This window comes from Perca flavescens, chromosome 2 (genome assembly GCF_004354835.1).
Source record: "Perca flavescens isolate YP-PL-M2 chromosome 2, PFLA_1.0, whole genome shotgun sequence".
NCBI lineage: Eukaryota > Metazoa > Chordata > Actinopteri > Perciformes > Percidae > Perca > Perca flavescens.
The window spans coordinates 12,890,753-12,907,414 of NC_041332.1; the positions used below are offsets into that span (position 1 = coordinate 12,890,753).

At 41.9% G+C, this 16,662-nt stretch overlaps 1 protein-coding gene across 1 annotated transcript; it reads right to left on the bottom strand.

The window, feature by feature from the left end:
• Positions 1–11,429: 11,429 nt before the first annotated feature.
• Positions 11,430–16,475, bottom strand: hapstr1b (HUWE1 associated protein modifying stress responses b). Its single transcript, XM_028596864.1, has 4 exons — positions 15,980–16,475; positions 13,986–14,066; positions 13,333–13,608; positions 11,430–13,224 (listed from the first exon to the last, which is right to left on the bottom strand). Exons 1-4 carry the CDS (start codon positions 16,173–16,175, stop codon positions 12,986–12,988), a joined length of 792 nt encoding a protein of 263 aa, XP_028452665.1. The 5' UTR covers positions 16,176–16,475; the 3' UTR covers positions 11,430–12,985.
• Positions 16,476–16,662: the final 187 nt, after the last annotated feature.

A 16,662-nucleotide genomic window follows, 5' to 3' on the forward strand; every position in this document is an offset into this window, starting at 1 on the left:
AACACTTAACATCCCCAGTGAGAGCAACAGCGGGTGCATGTTGTAAAGTTGTCGCTTTTGCGGTCCTCTCCTTTTCATCAACTTGTGTATTCTTCTTGTGACAGTGCGTCTTGTAAAATCTCATACCTGCCGTCATTTGTTGTGATTCTCAGAATGTTTCTCAGACCGACGTCTTCCACAACACTAATGGGCCTGCAGTCTGTAGCTATCCACTTCGCTATGGTATTTGTTAGCTTCTCTTGCCTTTGTTTATCTATACTTCTCCCACACGCTGCATCTAATGTAGTCTGCCGAAGCCTCGCGTCACTGTTTGTTTCGTTGAATGATTTGTTGGTATCAACTGTGTGTATTTCATTTAGGTGATATTTCAGACTGGAAGTACTCCGGTGATAAGAAAATTCAACTTTGCAGTGGTTACAAATAACTTTGGTTCTGTCGACTGCACCGTCTGGAAGAACTTTAAAATGAAAATGGCCAAGTAAAAGTTCCGTAACCTTCTCCATGTTTGTTGGTTTGTTTATCCGCCAATTCTTTTCTTTTCCGGTTCCTGTAAGCGCGGCAGCAGTCAGCACAGACTTTTACAGAATAAAAGCCTGTGAGCAACAGACTTTTACAATAATAAAAGAAATAATAAAAACGGCGTTAATGCGCAATAAAATAATTGTCGGCATTAATTAATTAATGAGTTAACGCAATAATAACGCGTTAACTTGCCCAGCCCTAATAAAAACGTAATACAACTTAGTCTTATATTTCTTTATGCAGTTGGGTCATTTTGATGCGTTTTGTTGGTTCATTTTTTTCATTTGTTTATCAAACTTTCAGAACATGTGTGAGTCTCTCCATAACAATCTCCCCAATATTAAGCCACTGCCTACTTAAGGGAGGTACACTTCATTCAATTCATTCACACATACATTACCACAGTGATTCAAAAAAAGTCACATTACATGTTTTGTGTCCATTATTGTTATTATTTAAAGCTAAAACAATTATAAATCATATTTTACTTGTCAAGTAAAAATGCCAAATAATCTTTTGTATCAGCCTCTTAAATGTAAAGGCTTTGTTGGTTTTCTCTGTTTTATAATATTGCAAATTGAATATTTTTGGGGTTTCGTGTCTGTTGGTCGGAAATGACACACAATCTGAAAACTCCTGGGAACATTAGGCTCATGGAATGTTTAAAATAGTTACAGAGCCTAATGTATGTCTGGGTAAAAGGGACAGCCGGCATGGCGTGACTACTCGGACACACACACTAGATACCAACACTATTGTGTTATTGTCATGCTGGCATTCTATCTTACAGTAATTCACAATTGTGGCAGCATCATGCCGGCTTTGTTTGGTTCAGTGTAAAAAAGCAAAGCCAGTATAATGAGGGCTCTTCTTAACAGCAATATTGTGGGATCTCTGTAGAAAAGGGGCTTAAGACTCGAGTCAAACTCTACAAAATAAGTGATTTATTCCTTACTTGGGCTTGAGCTCATTTGACCCAACAGGCTAATGTAGGTTATCAATTACATATATTAATGATCTTATGTTTAGATTTTTTTGTGCCAAGTATGAAGTCAACTCATTATACACCATAATTAGCATGGACCCTCATGAGTTCACATGTCATGCATTTATTCATACATTAATTCATGCTGAGTCTTGCACTTATTAATGCATGAATTACAGATAAGTCATGTACACTTATATTAAAGTCTTACATTACTTTATGGATTGGTTTCAACAGAGCATGAAAGTCAAGGAGTCCTTTTTCAGTGAGGCCTGACTTTGAAGTCAGCTATAAATAAGGAGGTCATCCCTTTAATACCACATTGGGATATTCACTTATGTATTCTGAATTCATAATTCAAGCAGCAGTGCAGCACAAAAGTCTTTGTTTAACTATTAGAAACGGACCCCGCTGAGTAATTAAAGGTGGACTCACACTAAGCACGAGTTCAGATATTGTCTTAACGCTGATCCGAAGGCTTTCCATGCAAGCATTTGTCACGTCACAAGTCTGACTTAGCTGAGGAGATGGCTGATAGATAATTGCGAAAACATCATTATGTGGCTGTAAAATAAATTTCCATGCATCCACTTTATTCTGGTCAAAGCTGGCTACATGATTTCCTCCCAGCAAATTCCCCTGGAAACTTCCTTCAACTTCTTCCAGATGCCCCGGTGGGATTCCTGGGTTTAAGGTTGACTTAACGACAGGAGAGTGAACACAGTTTTCTCTCTCTCTGAGGGTAAAAGGACTGGAGGCTCATATCAGTGACCATGGCACCTCACACTTTCTGACAGGAAACCTCAGGGAAAACAGGGATAAGCCGTTTCTAAATCCACAAAACACATTTACACAGGATTATCAAATTCCCTGGACTTCTCTGTTATCTGTGTGAGAAAAAAAACTGTTTTCCCACTGCACTGTGGTCAGAACAGATTTAATGTAGTTTCTCCTGAGTCTGAAGATCAAGTTTTCTTTGCAGACTTTCCCAGGGAGGCTGAAGGCTCAAATGTACTGCAGAAAAGTGCTCGGGCACTCTGAAAGAGGTGCAAAGCTCTTTTCAGATGTACGGAAAGGAGGGTCTGCATCACCCAATTATTGTAACTTTCCAAAACTAACACCACAATCTCACAGTCATGGCTGCTTTTTGCTGTGATTATCCAGGTGAGCACACAGGTGTAAAGATAGGCAGAGCTCTAAAGTGTTTCACAAACTCACACTTCCTGTCCATGTTCACTGTGCCAATTTCCTCCAAAAAATTACTTCTTTAGTAGTGATGGAGAGGTGGGATAGGCCTACTTCCAGAAAAAGATGATGTGTCATGGAATCTGCTCCGTTTTACAGATGGACAGACTTTTCCTACACATTCATTCACATTCAGTTCCCACGCTTCATGCAGGAACTGCCTTTTCAATCAGTTGGTGGTTCTCATATTGGCCTGAGAAAGATTTATCAAGGATGGTTGCTGATCTGCAAAAAATAAAAGAAGTCGTGTACAACTTAGCTTTTCCCATGTGGTGGATGATTTGACTTGTTGTATGTCCTTGTTATTTTTGCCAATATACTGTATCAGCATTCAGCAGTGTGAAACCTCAATAGTTGGACTCCACTACCCTTTTTGAAAATTAGGACCACCATCCTTGTCTGCCAGACCAAAGGAAATGTTCCCAAAATCCACTCAATATTGAGGAAACATTGTGAAACAAAGATTTTAAACACATGACTATATATATTGAAATAGTTATTGGTCACTGTTGTCATCCCTCCAGTCCATACTCGTCATTGCAACCATGTGTGACTCTAACATTAGAAATGGGGGACAAAATCCCCAATTCTAATTCTTTGTAAAAATGCATTGTAAACTTTAGCTATCTTGGATATCATCTAAATTATTTTTAGTCCAAAATGACCACCCCTCCATAACAGCTCAGCAAGAAAGCAATGTCTTAGAAAATGCAAAGATTGAATGTTGAACAAAAAGACTGTAACTTTAATAAATCCCCATCAACTCAAACTGCCAAAGCCTTGTTTCAAAATAATTTTTTTTACATGTAGATCTCTTCTCTTACATTGGAGTCACGGTCTCTTCACAGCCTCTCTTCACAACAGATTACAGCAACCAATAACTATAAGTATACATAAAGGCATATTGTATTAAGATAGGCTTGAACAATTCAGATCTCATCCTTTAAGCACAACAGGATGTCAGGATAAATCTCATCCTCCCCCGCACCTTACACTTACCACAGGTGTAATTTCATGAGGTGACTTGTCATCACTAATATTTCATATAAATCATTTATCGGCCTCAATTAACTCTATAGAGTGTCCATGGCAATCTCAACTCTCCTCAAACATATGAGAGAAAGAGAAACAGACAGAGACTCTGCAGCCGGTGGTTCATACATCATGGTTGTTGAAACAGCAGAGCAGTAAGATCATTAGAGAGAAGGTTTCACTTTGACATTTACTTATCACAGTTAAGTAGTAGATATAACTGCATACCTATCACAGTTGATACAATGTTCTAGCAGCAGCTACTTGCAGCTGATATCTATGATGGCGTATTAGGGCCGTGGTAGGCTAAAAAAGAAATAAATTACAGGAGAGTTGACAGGGAGGAAGGGGAGGTAATATTCAGAGAAAAAAACTCTGAATTTCCAAAATTAAAGGCATAAATTAACAAGTTTTCTTTTTTCATAGGCATATTTATTTATGTATTTAGTTATCTATTTAATATGAAATCAAATGACATTCCATAATTGCAAAAATGGAATTTCCTCTCTGGAAATCACTCCAATAAAGGCTTATCTTTATCTTAAATGTGAATACAGTGCCCTCTATCGGTGACTTTATCTCCAGGACGTTTTTCCTTACTATCTCTCTGAACTCTTTCGGAGAGATAGTAAGGAATTGGCCTCTTTCTCCTGAAGCAGTCCGAAGCTCACCACTCATCAGGTAGATAGATTTATACTTTTTTTTTTTTTTCTTTTTGCTTCCGTAACTGCTCCGACTGTCATTTGGTGTGTCTATCGTAAGTGAGTTGTTGTACTCGCTGCCTGGCTAACCATTAGCTTTGGTGTGTATTTCTCTGTGTGTAGCTTACATAAAAGTATTAGCATCAATACATTTAAAGTAACAACAGTAAAAGTATTCATTATGCAGAATGGTCAATTTGGATTATAATCCAAAGAAACTAATAACTAATGTTGGCAAATACATATAGAAGAGTAAAAAGTACAATTTTGGATTCCAAAATTTAATGGAGGAGAAGTATACAGTAGCATTAAAGTAATTTAAATCCTCAAGTAAACTACAAGTGCCTCATATTTTCATTGTACTTAAGTACTACGCCATTGGGATAATCGTAATCGAATTGTGAGACCAGTGAAAATTCACACCCTTATAATGTATGAGTGTGAAATGGGCCATTCTGAATCATGAGTAGAATGCAGGAATTTTACTTGTAACAGTATGTTACATTTTAGTAAGCTATTGCTACGTTTACTTAACTTAAAGATCTGAATAGTGATTACCTACAGTGGGTAACTATAAGTAAATCCAGCATAGAAGCTACACCTTGGTCTCAATTAAAATGATCTTCCCTTGCTCAGTTCACTATTCAGGTCAGTATATCATATTAAGTGCCACACATAGATTGTGCAGTATTACGCGCATGAATAGTATTCCATTAAGAGCATCGTGGTCTCGTTGTTGAAGAATATAATTTCAGTGGCTTGAGCAGTTCCCAGTAGATGTTTCTCTTAGAGCTGAAATGGAAAATTATGCCCGTTCGACTAACAAGCTCTCTAACTGACCTCCACTGAGGAAATGGACTCAGACCTGTTTGAATCTTCAAGCATTACCTCCCAACTTAAATGTCTAGCAGATTTAGGAGTTCCTGGAAATGATCGTCCCACCTTCAGGCAGTAATCTCACTCAAGGCAGGTCAATGATCTGCCTCCTCATCCTGAGTCACTTCCTGATGCACGTTTATAAACTCCTCCTGCATTGGACCTTTTCAGCTATCACCTTGCTATTGAATTCTCTTCATCAACAGGCTTAAAGGTGTGAAGATCCAGGACTTAGCCAAAGAATTTGAACATCGACAACTTCTCAGTCCCTCCCCCCCTTTCTGCTAAAGCCCAAACGGTCTCCTAAGCCCCTCCCCCCACAAGGGAGAATGAATGTGTGTGCATGAGCAGTGATTGACTGCTAAATGCTCCACTGTGTTCACCAGCTAGTCCCTAATTCTGTCTGTCTGCAGGTTGGTGCTGAGCACATTGGGTTTTTAGAGCTTTTTGCTGAAAAAAATAGCTGCATGTTTCTGCTGCTGTAAAGGAGGTTGATGAGAGCAGTGCAACTGGATAAAAACACTAAAGTTGTAAGCTGTGAAACCAGGTTTCTAAAAAGCTCCATAGAGCTTAGGGGAACTGCAGAGTTGGGTGAGCATTCTTTGTAGTTTTGCCACTACGAGTGACCCCTTTTACATTGCACATAGCATTAAAGATGTATTTAATGATTTTATCTATAAAATGGAAAACAGAAAAATGGCCATCACTAGTTTTCAGAGCCCAAAGCGATGTCTTCAAACAGCATGTCCTGTTAAACCAACAGTCAAAACCCCAAAGATAATAAAATGACAATAATTTAAACCGACACGTCCTGGCGGTCTAGAGGCTGGGGCGCTGACCATTAGCCACAACACATACAGCTACTATCATCTCTCGACTGTTGGCTATCCAATATAGGCCCCTGCCAACATAATTAAAAGAAGACAATGGTATAAAACTGAAAGAAGCAGCAAATCCCCATATTTGACAAGACAAAAAAGGCAAATTCACAACACCACAGACTAAACAATAAAAACAAGGCTCAGTGGTTGTTAAATTACATTATTAAAAACCAAGCACTTACCAACAACTGGCCTCATCTACACATCCTTGACCTCCAAGAGAAGAGCACAACAATGTGATGGTTAAAACTATTGGGCCCTTTTTCAAGTTAATGGTGAAGGCCTGAATTTGAGCGATCGACCCACAGAGGTACAGTACAGGTTGGGCACTGTGGAAGGCTAATGGCACACAAAGTCGCAACAGGTAAAGCCTAAAAAATTTGAAATATACCAAAATGAAATACCACTTTGAACACAGAATATTGGAAAAACTGAGCAGTGCTGAAGAGAGGGCAAGTGAGACTGTGAGTGTGTGTGTGTGAGGGCAAATGTGTAGGTGTGTATGAGTGATGGAACACGTAGCAGAGCTGATCCTATCACACTCTTGTCAGGTCCTGTTGGGTTTTTCTATATAAACCTCTGAGCAAGGAGACTTGTGTTGCACTTACACTTTTTTGAAGCCCCTTTCCGGTCTATATGTCTTTAACTCATATACACACACACTGTCAGTTTCTTCCTGTTTTCCTGTCTTTCTACATTTCCCCTTTTCTCACATCATTAGTCTCTCCATGTCTGTACTTGCTCTCTCCCTCGAGCTCAGTGAGGATTTAGGCCTCCTCTCCTCCTAGACTCACCTACATCCTTTCATCCTGTTCCCTCCTCTCACCCTCCTCCTTTTCTTCTCTCCCCCCACTTGCTTAACCTGCTTCCTGAGCCCAAAAAATAAACCTACACACACACATACACAAAATGACACATTACACACTGTGCGCACTCGCATACAGAATCAAGCCCAAACCCATCTGCAGCCAGCAGCACAACATCTAATCCTTATGCTTGGGGAGGAGGGGGACCTTGCAATCATCCCTGCTCTCTTTCTAGACCACCATTCATTTTCTTTTCTCTTCTCTTCTTCAATCATTTTCTCCATCCTTTAATGCGTGCCCAGCATCCCACTGGTGTTGCTTTTGAGGACGGCAATGGAACTGCTACCTACCTACTTTTTGGATCTGTCTTGTCTAGTCCAGTGGTTGTCACTCATGTACCGCGAAGATGCACGCAGACTGACATTGAAACCACAAAAGACAATTTCACTAATGGGCACACCTTCTAATGAAAAAGGGAAATAAGCCCGGTGTACTATCTGGTTGGGATGAAAACCTGAAGCCTGTCAACTGTGTGTGACACATGACTGAATGCCACTGGTCTTAAAGTGATGAATGCTGGCGATGCTGCTGTCCTGCTGCGCTGGACGCTGCTGCCGCCCTGTGGCCACCCGCCTGAACCGCAACCCCTCTTCTATAATGAACATTAGATATGTTTTTGTTTGTTGAGGAGTTGCATCACGACCCTCCCTCACACACCATCACCACCTCTACCTCCCCTTTCCATCCACCCCCCACCCCCACCACCACCACCACCACCACCACCACCACCACAACCCCTCCTCTCTGGGTTGGATAAATATTGCTGGAAGATATATAACGTGTTGCTATGGTGATCAGCTCGTGGGATTTTTTCATGGCATTTGTGGAAGACAGGGACATGCTGGTGCGCAGGGAGCTCTGAAGATCTCCTGTGTGTGTGTGTGTGTGTGTGTGTGTGTGTGTGTGTGTGTGTGTGTGTGTGCGAGAAAGCATGTATATGTTTGAGAGAAAAGGATAGAGGGTGAGAGAGAGGGGAGGGGGGTCTCCATTTGAAGAGGAGGAACATTCACAAAAACATAGCAGACCCAAAAATAGGAGACAATGTCTCAGACCTTGTGTTTTCATGCACACCACGCACCGCTCACCTACCGTAGCCTATGTGCACAAAACTAAGAGCCCTGACTAGCAGCCGTCTCTGGGGAGGGTTTAACCTCTCTTCCTCCTCCTCTCCCCCTTCCCTGTCTCCTCCACCACCTCTCCATCTCCCACCCCTGCTCTCCGGCTGCTCTATCTCTCTGGGGACACATTCTCAGTCTGCCTGATTGGCTTCTGTTTATGTGCATGTGCTAATGTGTTTGTGTGTATGTGAGTGTATAAGCATGCTGTCCTCTATCAATTAGCGCAAGCTGGTGCAGCAATTAACATTCCCCATTGTGTTTATGCTGTGTACGGCCTCACACACCCGCACGTGCACACAAGGGATAACTAGTGCATCATTGATCGCCAGCTGTCTGCCATTGAAGACTCCCTAATGGTCAAGCCCACACACACAATTGCTATGATGGAACGGACGTTTATGTATGTGTGTGTTGGTAATGGTTCACAAGACACACCACCAACTCTCTTTCAGACCAGACGGCATCCTAGGAGACACCTATATGTGTGTGTTTATGAGTACATGTGTGAGCTGATACCAGCGCAGCCCAGATGGCCATCTTCGAGGGGTTTTCTGGAACATTCAGACACTTGTTGCCTCTCGTCATGTCTCTTTCTCTCTCCCTCTCTCTCTCTCTCTCTCCCTCACACACACAAACACACATGCACAGTGCTTCTTTTGAAGTGTGAAACAGCTTGCGGTCAGCTCTGCTCCTCTTCCATGGTTCCATCAAATAGCAGCCTTTAGAGCCTTCAAACACATGATGAAACAAAAACAACCGTGCAGTGTTAGCTGAGAAAAGTAAGAACAGATATTCTCTCTGGATGTTGGGCATAGACAGCGCAGGTCTTTATCCTCCTCTGCGGTTAATGAGTGGTAGAGTCAGGAGATCAAATAGTGGCGTATACTTACCTTTAAATTCCCATTGGAATATAGGCCATCGACGAAGCTCTTCCATCCTCTTCGGTCTTGGGCCCTCTGCTCCAGATGTTGCCACGTCAGCCCTGTGGGTTCCACGTCAGCGCCTGTTTAGTAATTGATTTCTTTCTTCCTTGACGTATATTTGGGCGAGCCTAAAAAGTTGACCCAAAAGTGCTGTTGATCTGGTAGCTTTCCTCCAGCAAATCAAATGCTGTGTCACATCATTTGTTACTGTCTTTAGGTGTGGTGGTTCTTTGGCAGTGATTTAATGGAGATAGACAGCTGTGCTTAGTTTCCTAGAGCTGTTGTGTGTGGGCTGGGACTGAGGTCAAACTGGCTGTCAGATCCAAGATAGACATGGAACAAATACCTGCAAAGACTTCTGCTATGAAAGGGAAAACACCATTTTTGGCTTATTTAAGCAGTCCCTCCAGGATTTTGCTTCCTTTTTTTAGATTGTTGAGGGCCAAAATGCCTGATTTTGGGGCGGCGTTTGTAAAAACATTGCGTTAAAAGTTGCGATGTCTCTTTTATTTTTGTTGCAATGAAGTTGCGAGAGACAATAACAATTGCAAAAAAGAGAAATTTGTTTTTCGGGGACAATAAAAGTACTCTGGGCTGAGTTTTCCTAGTAACCTTACCAAAAAGGCTCAGGATGCTGCAGATGTTGGTATAATATGAAAAAGGCTGTTGGATTTAAGACAAAAAATTATAATTTATTGAATGATCAAATTTGAATATATCTGTCAGTGGCTCGTTGATCTTTACATTGTAAGTTAATTTCCAATCCTGGCCTGGGTTGGGAGACATACATACGGTTTGACAAAGGACTTATTGGACTTTAACTTATCATTGAAATTACAATTACGAGCATAGCTGTCCTCAATTTAGGTCATCCTGTACGTCTCATCTCCGTCGCGGGGGGAACTGAGCAGTAGCTCCGCCCGCTGCAGATAGCCTACTTGATTGAAACAGCAGCAGCTTTCAGTGACTTTAGAATGAAAAATCATTACAGCATACATTGGTGTTAAAATGTATGCAGGTTGGCCTGAAACATTTTGCACGGTCTTTCGCTGTACGTTTTGTTGGTCAATGTTATGGATCCCACGTAATTTCTAGGCAAGTCCCGCCCTAATAAGCAGCCAGGTTGGTTGGGGTTAGGCATTGACCTTGAGTGGTTAAGCTTAGAATGGCCAATTGGTTAGGGGATAGGACCTGAACAAATCGGGTTATGTTACCTTGCGTAAGCATGGATGCCTGGCCAGTAGTAGTGTGTGAATGCTATTGAAGGGCGGGTCTAGCCTAGAAGTTGCGTAGGTTCCATAATAACGCTCGTCTTCATATCAGAAACAAGAAAATGAATTTGGCGGCGTACTTGTGTTACACCAACCTGTTCTCATCCCGCTTGGTAAGTGACTCTCAGCGTCACATACTGACACAAAGTCTGGCACGTGGTACTGCTGTGATTGGTTGAAGTCGCGGGAAAGTCCGGCTTTTGGTCAAATTTGCGGATGGTTTTGTTGCTAACCTTATCCAAAAGTCCTACCTGGGCTGTGTTAGGAACTTTTTCACAGTCTATGGTTCTATTTCATCCTCTGATATTTTATGTCATTGCTTCCAAATTTGATATAAAAGGTTTACAGACAATTGTTATATTTGGAACAGTACTGATCAAAATCTTGTTTGCATGTTCAATATTTTATTATCTATTTATTAACGCATAATTGTAGGGCCCCTGTCAATGTGTTTAGCAGAACAAGCTTCTTTTGAGAAGGAAAAGTGAAAGCAAACAAAGTAGTCTGCGTCGCCCCCATGTGTTTGCAAGGTTGAACTGCACACTAGTCTCAAAATTTGTTAATGAGAGACTAGGCGTTTGTTGACAACCTGTTTACACAAAACTGTGCTATACAGCAGTTAGGATAACTACGATATATAACCACTATGTTTGCCTTTCAGTGGATGTTTTATTCTTCTCCTCTTCTTCTCTCAGCAACTGATTAATTAATAACTGATGAGGAATAACTGAATATCAAGTTCTTTCAAGAAAAGAAAGGGAAGATTAAGGAACTGAGAATGAACCATGCATTTGTTATCTGAGCAGGCACAGGAATAGATAATAGCTAAAACTCAGGTTTTTCCACTTAATTGCACCTTTTTATCCTTTCATTTTTTTAGACAGGCCTCAGGTAATTCATAGAAATGTGAGACGAAAGATTATCCTGCACTGAAATAAGACCTTGCCAAGCAGATGGTGTAAAGTAAAACACCAAATCCAACTTGTAGTAAACTCTGACAACTTAGACAAACGCTTGAATTTTCTTTAATGTCAGAATTGTTATTGTACATGGACATCCCAATGGATTTGCACTTCTTTTTACAATATGTACCACATATAACAGCACCTACATGGTATTTACATACATTACACAAGATTGTATCACAAAGCAGTGTGCAAAATAAGCAAAACAAGTGCCCAAAGCCTTGCTGAACCATCACACCCAACAGTCCATAAGTTGGCTAAGCAAAGTAGAATACCACAGGCAACTGCCCCCTGTAATTTTCTAGGTTTAAAGCTGAAATCACAAGTGTTGTAACTCTTAAATACAAGAGCCAAAATGACAATGCACCAGTTTGTCATCAAAGGGCCAAATGTAAACAAAGTAGGTACAACACAGGCTTTGACAGCTTTGTCAAATATATTTTGATGCAGACAGGAAAATGGTGTATATTTGGATTATTTGTAAACATGACAATACCTATGACAACAACAGTGTGATTTGAAACTTGCAAATAAGAATGCAGGATATGGGTACTTAAGCAACTCTTTTTTTGGAAAGCATCTTGCTTATCTTGTTACCTCACTACTCAATTTGTCAGCTACATCTGACAGTAATGATAGTCACCATTATCGTGTTGTAGTAGTATAGTAAAGTGGACTGACCTGCTTTGTGATAAAACCCTGGTTTGGGCTGCAAAGAGCAACTAAAGAAAAAAAAAAAAAAAATAGGATGAAAGTAAAAACGGGAAATAATTCGGTCAAGTGGGTGCTGGATTTGCCATAATCCTGCACACATACAAGCACACATACAAGCACACATACAAGCACACACACACACACACACACACACACATACAAGCACACACACACACACACACACACACACACACACACACACACACACACACAGTTGCGCAACAACCAGAGATACTGTAGCAGCTTTCTCAAAGGCAAAGACAAGTACAACACAGTAAGTGGCAGTTCTGCTGTCAGATACGCAAACACACAGAGCAGCAACAGAATGAAATACACACGCTTACAAGCATTTTGAGTCGGGCCACACAGCGAGGTGGTGGTTCAGCCTCCCGGGGAGCCGGGTTTTCAGTCCAGTCTGGTTCGGCCAGCACTCCAAAGATGAGAAGAAAGTTTGCACGAGGAATGAAGGGAACAGAACTGCAAACAGTAGGCAACAGCCCGGTTCATCTGATTATCGGATATGAAGAACAAAAAGGAGCCTGGCCAAATAAACATGTCTAACTCAACAATCTGCAATTCAAGGATTTCAAGTGTGATGTGTGCTTGCTTCTCTGTCCAATCTACTGGGGGCAATCAAACAAACAGGAAAGAACATTTTCTGAAAAAACAACACTGCTATAGAAAGGATGTGTGAGACAACACGGGGTTGAAAGAAAAATAAAGGGAATAAATGTGTGGATTGGTAATAGTTAAGTTTATTTGTAGCATTGCAACTAAGATGAAAAGGAGGAAGATTTCAATGGTTGGCCAAGGCATCAGTCCTCATCAGCTGTCCAGTCGGCCACCAAGGAGAGGACAACGGAGGGATTAGTGGTGTAGGAAAAGTTCAGAGCATCCTGTTACGTTTATGAGTAGGTGAGTCTGTGATGACATCACTACAGGGGGCAGGGCCTCGTTTACGATTGGCTGTTGAATCCAAATGGAGCGCCATCTCCTCAGCAATGAAGGTGTTGAGGTCCACATCATGAAGACCATTCCTGCGACGACTGAGGGACTGGGCAGGGTGAGTTGGTGAACCAGGAGGACCCGAACGCACAGAAATGCTTGCCATGGCACCGCTAAGGCCTGGAATGAAAAGAACAAAAAAATGAAACCACAGCAAAAAGCATTAAACTCTTACATCTCATCCTTATATTGCAAAAGCTTTCTCCTGAACATGGCATTTTGACCTACCATGCAGTGCTATGGCCTCTCTGAAAGGCTGCAGGTCGGTCTCCACAGAGCTACCCGTCTCTGGGGGTGATGGTCGGCTTGCAGACACCATGGCAACCCTTGGAGGGGCGCGAGCTGTCCGTGGAGGTGGAACTTTTCCACACAGGAAGCTGATAAGGTCCTCGCGCCTAATAGTTCTCCTGCGTTTCGTAACCCATGCAATCACATCCTTATTCCTGCGCTGGTGACCTAAGTGGATGCCCAGATCATAGGTCCGCTGGCGGGCCTCCATACTCTCTGATGACACACGAGGACAAAAGTTTTTTAGTAAACCTGGACACCATCAACAAATACCATCTACACAGCTCATTTACACGTTCTTATGAATCCCATCACTTGTCTTGGTAAGATATGCCCTGCATAGCAGCTGAGGGGTTAGGCATTGACCTCAAGTGCTTAGGATAGCCCATTGGTCAGGGGAGAGGAACTGAACGTGTAAGCATGGACGCCTGCACAATACTAGCGCTTGAATGCTACAAGGGCGTGTCTTGCCAAGAGAAGTAGTTGGATTCATAATAATGCCTCCTTTACATACAGTACTTCCTGGACGTCATACAAAATGCAACTAAAACCGACAGTAAACCACAAGATGGGTAATAGTCAAAGTTACTTGCCTTTATACAGGTTAGTGACAGCTGTGGCTGCATTCTGGAAGGGCACCCAGAGAGAGAGGCCTTGCTGCTGACACACTCTATCTGTTAATTACATTCAAAAAGTTAGTCAGACTGTCATGATAACTTTCCAATGATGTTGTCATTGTTATAACATAAACCCCACCCTCCAAGCTTAAATTTCTTCTTTATAGAAGTTCAAGCCTAAATTCATAAAAAAAGTCATAAATTGGCTCTTAAAATACAACTGCACTTGTGTAGACCCAAAGAGGAAACTGACAGGGGATGGTGTTTTTAGAGGCGAGCATTTTCAAACTCAGATTTAATCTTATGACTCCCTTAAAGGAATACGCCACCATTTGTTGAAATAGGGCTTATCATAGTCTTCCCTGGCTGTAGATGGGAGGGCCAACGCATTTTTTGTCTCCGTGCACGTAATTAGGTTGTTTTTTTGTCTTATGTTGGCTCACTTTTACTCACAACATGCTAACCGGCAACATAGGATTCCATTCACTTCGCTAAACTAACTAGCAGCGACGCAGCCGGTGTTGCACCGGACTAAAACGATGCATGCACAAAAAAAGCGCTATTTCAACAAACGGTGGCGTGTCCCTTTAACACATCCAAGGTCTCATTATACCTACCTATAACTAAAAATGAATTTCAATGTTCGTATTGGTACAGAACAGAGGTGTTAACAAAAAAACAGCTATAACTTATATATGCTAACTCCAGTTAAGGATTGGGTTTACCACAAACATACACATCCCAAAGCTCAGTGCCTATGCAGTTCTCCACTAATCATCCTTTCATAATATTGACTGCATATCCTTTAATCTAATCTGCAGGAGCTGTGCATGAGGTTTCCTCTACAAATGACTCACTGCTGTTACATTTTATGAAGATACAGCCATGTTACAGTCTGAACATAGGCTTACATTAAGGGGACCATGGAAGCAGAAGCATTTTGCCAAGTAGGATTTCTATGAGAGCATGTTTGGCAATTGGGGAACAAAGCCATTGAACAGTAATTTTACTCCCAGAAAAAATAACTTAATGGTCACATCTAACCAACCATGATGTCACCATTTTAACTATACACGATTTAAATGCAGGCCCACGTTTATTTCCCGTTTCAGTATGAGCTAATAGCAGAAGCTGACAGGAAACGAAGTTATTTCCAAACAACACAATGTCAGCGTTATGTTAAAAACACTCAGCAGGGCAGAACGAGCCTTGAACAAGAAAACGTTTACTTATACCCTATCGCCATTTTGTTCTGGATTGTAACAACAATGCAGTCCTCTGCAAAAGTCCACAGGATTGTGTTGGAATAAAATGTCTTTGTGTCGTTACTTATCAAAATCCACCACACCACTGCGACAATTAACTATCGCTGCGTTTTAGATCGTCAACAAACGAGTTGTTTTCAGTCAGCAAACTCCTCCCTGTGTATCGCCATTTTGACGAGATAGGTAACTATTAACGGGTGGACAAAAAAACATTTTAGTGTGCCATGTCAGGTCCAAACACGATGAATGTATGTGCAGTGATAACGCACACCGGTTAATCCACCGGTAGTTTGAGATCAATGTATTAATGCGTCTAGCTCTGGGGGACCTGACAGCTCAGGCCACGGTGAGCCAGATTCAGCCCCGTTGTCCCACACTCTGACACGGTGACCGGCTGCTCGAGTTAGCAGCCGGCTAACGTTAGCTTCCATCGGCAAGCAACGAAACATGGTCACGATATTGACAAGTGAACCGCAGAACCATCTATTGTATACACAATTTAAGAGAATACACATTATGGTATCACCTAACAACCATGGAAACAAACACCGCTAGTTATGCTGTGGAGAAACAGCTGTGAGTAGCTAACACTGTTAGCCTCGCCAGTGCCCTTTGTGTCTCTCTCCGCTAGCATGATTAGCTTTCAATAGCTCTGACAGCTCTGTTAGCTGGCTTGACATGAACTTCTGTATCTTTGGTACGGACCTTTGTAGAGCTGTGCTACCGCAGTGGCCGAGTTCTGAAAGAGGTGCCACAGCTTCTGTTGGCTTTGTTCCGTCTCCTCTTCGTTTGGATCATCCCGTTCGGCCTCTGCTAAGCACTGCCGTTCCCATTTGGAGAACCAGTGTTCGGGGCCGTGCTCTTGGATCTCCGCTTCTCTCTCCTCCTTCTTCTCCTCCATAGCTAACGTTAGGCGTTAGCTAGTAGCTTATAAGCTAAAGTTAGCCTTCGTGTGAAATGTAGGATTGTTGCTTTCCTGGAGATACCTAACGGTCTTTCTTCTGTATACTATAGGATAAATACGTTACACAACTCTAACAATCTATAGAAAAGAAAAAAAACTATTGCTATTAAAGTAGCATTGTAACGTCTTAAACTGCGCCCGCACGCCCAGTGTAAAACACACCAAACTAAAGGAACACGATGACAACACCTAAGAATTTCTGGTGCTAGCCACGCCCATTTCCATTCTCGCTGTGCTGGAAAGCGATTGGCTGCAGGGAGTTTCTAGGCCGTACTTGGTGCTAAACACGAAGCCTGATTGGACAACGCCAATAAAAGAGAAAAGGTCAGAGAAAAACAAAGTTGATCCCACCCACGACGTTCTCTCTAGCCTGCCATACAGCATTCTGTACAGCAGGGGCCAGCCTGTTCATGAACATGTAGGC